This window comes from Engraulis encrasicolus, chromosome 22, assembly GCF_034702125.1.
Source record: "Engraulis encrasicolus isolate BLACKSEA-1 chromosome 22, IST_EnEncr_1.0, whole genome shotgun sequence".
Taxonomy (NCBI): domain Eukaryota; kingdom Metazoa; phylum Chordata; class Actinopteri; order Clupeiformes; family Engraulidae; genus Engraulis; species Engraulis encrasicolus.
In genome coordinates, this window is record NC_085878.1 from 9,413,717 (window position 1) to 9,416,216 (window position 2,500).

Consider the following 2,500-nt stretch of genomic DNA (forward strand, 5'->3'; position numbering starts at 1 on the left):
CTTCTTTATTTGTCTTGACAGATTGACAGGTCGTCTAAAATAGCGCAAGTCACATTCGCTCGCACACACACACACACAGCGGAGGCCTGAGTACCACCTTGACCCGGGGAGGATTTGGAAATCACAGATTACATTACACTTGGCTGACGCTTTTTATCCAAAGCGACTTAGTTATTATTTTTCAGGGTATTATTTTTCAGGTTACAGTCCCTGGAACAATGTGGGGTTAGGTGCCTTGCTCAAGGGCACTTCAGCCATAGATGGAGGTGGAGAGAGAGGTCAAGTGGGATTCGAACCAACAACCCCCAGATTGAAAGACCAACTCCCTAACCACTAGGCCACGGCTACCCCCCCACAGATCCCGGATCATGATCTGGATCTGGATCCAGACATTCTTCACCATTACAGGATGGGGCAAATTTTGGCATTACAGTTTCTAACTCCACAAAAACAAGACAGAAAGACTTGAAAAAATATATGGTGTAACATATGTGCAGTTTCCACGTAGCAGAATATTTTTATATGTGGATATTTTTTTCTCCTGGTTGCATTGGTTTTGCATTGGTTTTGGCCTTCCGTTTCCACGTAGCAGATATTTAAAATCCAGGTAGAAAAAAAAAATATCCCGTTTAGGGGGCTGAAACGCATTTGTTACAATGGAGGATTTATTTTTATCCACATGCTGCGTTTACACCTCAACAGGAGAAAAAAATACCCTGCTAAAAAAATATCCTGCTACTTGGAAACAACACCATAGTCAAATGTTTGTAAGGTACATTATAGGCATAGGAATCCACAGCGTGTAGATCAGGGGTCCCCAACCTTTCTGGGTCCGAGGGCTACCATGGGCTACCCGAGGGCTACTAAGGACTACCCGAGGGCTACTTTTGTTCAAAATCATCTACTGATGTCTTGGCATCATTCTCAATTCACACTATTATTGAAAGATAATTTACTTATAGGTTATAAAGAATAAATAATCTCATATTTAAATCTATGACTAAAATCTGGTAGTCGTCACTGTTTATTAACATCCTTGTCAGTGACCCCATGACCTTGGGGGAGTTTGAACTCTCTGAGTGCTAGTTGTGATTATCATATTGTTGTTGTTGTTGTTGTTGTTGTTGTTGTTGTTGTTGTTGTTGTTGTTGTTACCTGTTCCGAGCTGCCAGTCAAAATCAGCAGCCAACCGTGTAGAGCGCGGGCTTCAAACTCCTCCTCCTCTCCCAGCCGAGACCCCGCCTCCACAGCCTGCTCTGCATAAAGCACCGCCTCCTGTAGCACACCATGATGCAGATACACCCACCTACACACACACACACACACACACACACACACACACACATACATTCACCAACACACACGCACACACGTAAACTCATGCAAGGCTGAGGTTGGCTTCCAGAAGAGTGTGTGTGTGTGTGTGTCGTGTCTCTACAGCAGTGTGTGTGTGTGTGTGTGTGTGTGTGTGTGTGTGTGTGTGTGTGGCCTCTAGAGCAGTGTGTGTGTGTGTGTGTGTGTGTGTGTGTGTGTGTGTGTGTGTGTGTGTGTGTGTGTGTGTGTGTGTGTGTGTGTGTGTGTGTGTGTGTGTGTGTGTGTGTGTGTGTCTGGCCTCTAGAGCAGTGTTTCCCAACCTTTTTTGTCTTGTGTACCCCTAAGCCTTTTCGTTGTGTGAAGTCAAGTTCTATATCGCTTTCTCCATCCCAATGGCCTGGTCCTGACCATTCCATAATACTTCCATTTCTGCCAAGTGTCTTGGCGGAAGTACATAGGATGGCGCGCGAGGCTAACTAAGCTCCATATATTTGTTAAAATTAAAATTTTCCAAGTACCCCCTACAGTGTGCTCGCATACCCCTAATGGTACACATACCCCTGGTTGGGGTGTGTGTGTGTGTGTGTGTGTGTGTGTGTGTGTGTGTGTGTGTGTGTGTGTGTGTGTGTGTGTGTGTGTGTGTGCATGAACTCACGCGAGGCTGATGCAGAGCTGCCTGTGCTGTATGTGCCTGGCCTCCAGGGCGGCGATGTGGAGCGCCTGCTTTAGGAACACCAGAGCCTGCGTGGGGATGGAGGTGGGCGTGATCTGACTGCCGGTGGGCGGGGCCTGACGTTCTGAGCTGCGCAGGTATAGGTGCAGCCGGCCGAGGGCGTGGCCTAGCCCGCGTGGAGGGGAGGAGTCAAGACTGAGAGCAGCCAATGCCAGATGAGGCTGATACCTGCAGACAAATACACATGCTGTTGGGGGTGCGGATTGTTTTTCATTCCTTTGAGCATGTGACCTAAATGTGAGTACTCTAATTTCATTCCCTCAGAGAGTGGCAGAAACAGTCTTGGGAGGGAGGAGCTCAAGCAAAATGTGTGTGTGTGTGTTCATACCTGCGGTGGTACAGCACACTCAGAAGCCAGCTGAGATCAGGACCCGCCTCCGGGCACGCACGATTGGCCCGCTGCGAGCCAATCAGAAACTGCAGCCTCTCCAGGAAGGGGAGGGCCTCCTCCTG

General features: G+C 48.1%; 1 protein-coding gene across 1 annotated transcript in view; it reads right to left on the bottom strand.

Annotated features, from left to right (window-relative positions):
- Window positions 1–2,500, bottom strand: part of LOC134439208 (SH3 domain and tetratricopeptide repeat-containing protein 2-like) — an 18,467-nt gene that overhangs the window by 9,252 nt on the left and 6,715 nt on the right. The window contains exons 7-9 of the mRNA XM_063189092.1: window positions 2,376–2,500; window positions 1,970–2,215; window positions 1,156–1,306 (exon numbers count right to left, since the gene is read on the bottom strand). The exon at window positions 2,376–2,500 is cut by the window's right edge and continues 699 nt beyond it. Coding sequence (XP_063045162.1) covers window positions 1,156–1,306; window positions 1,970–2,215; window positions 2,376–2,500 — 522 coding nt within the window. The remainder of the gene's footprint in view (window positions 1–1,155; window positions 1,307–1,969; window positions 2,216–2,375) is intronic.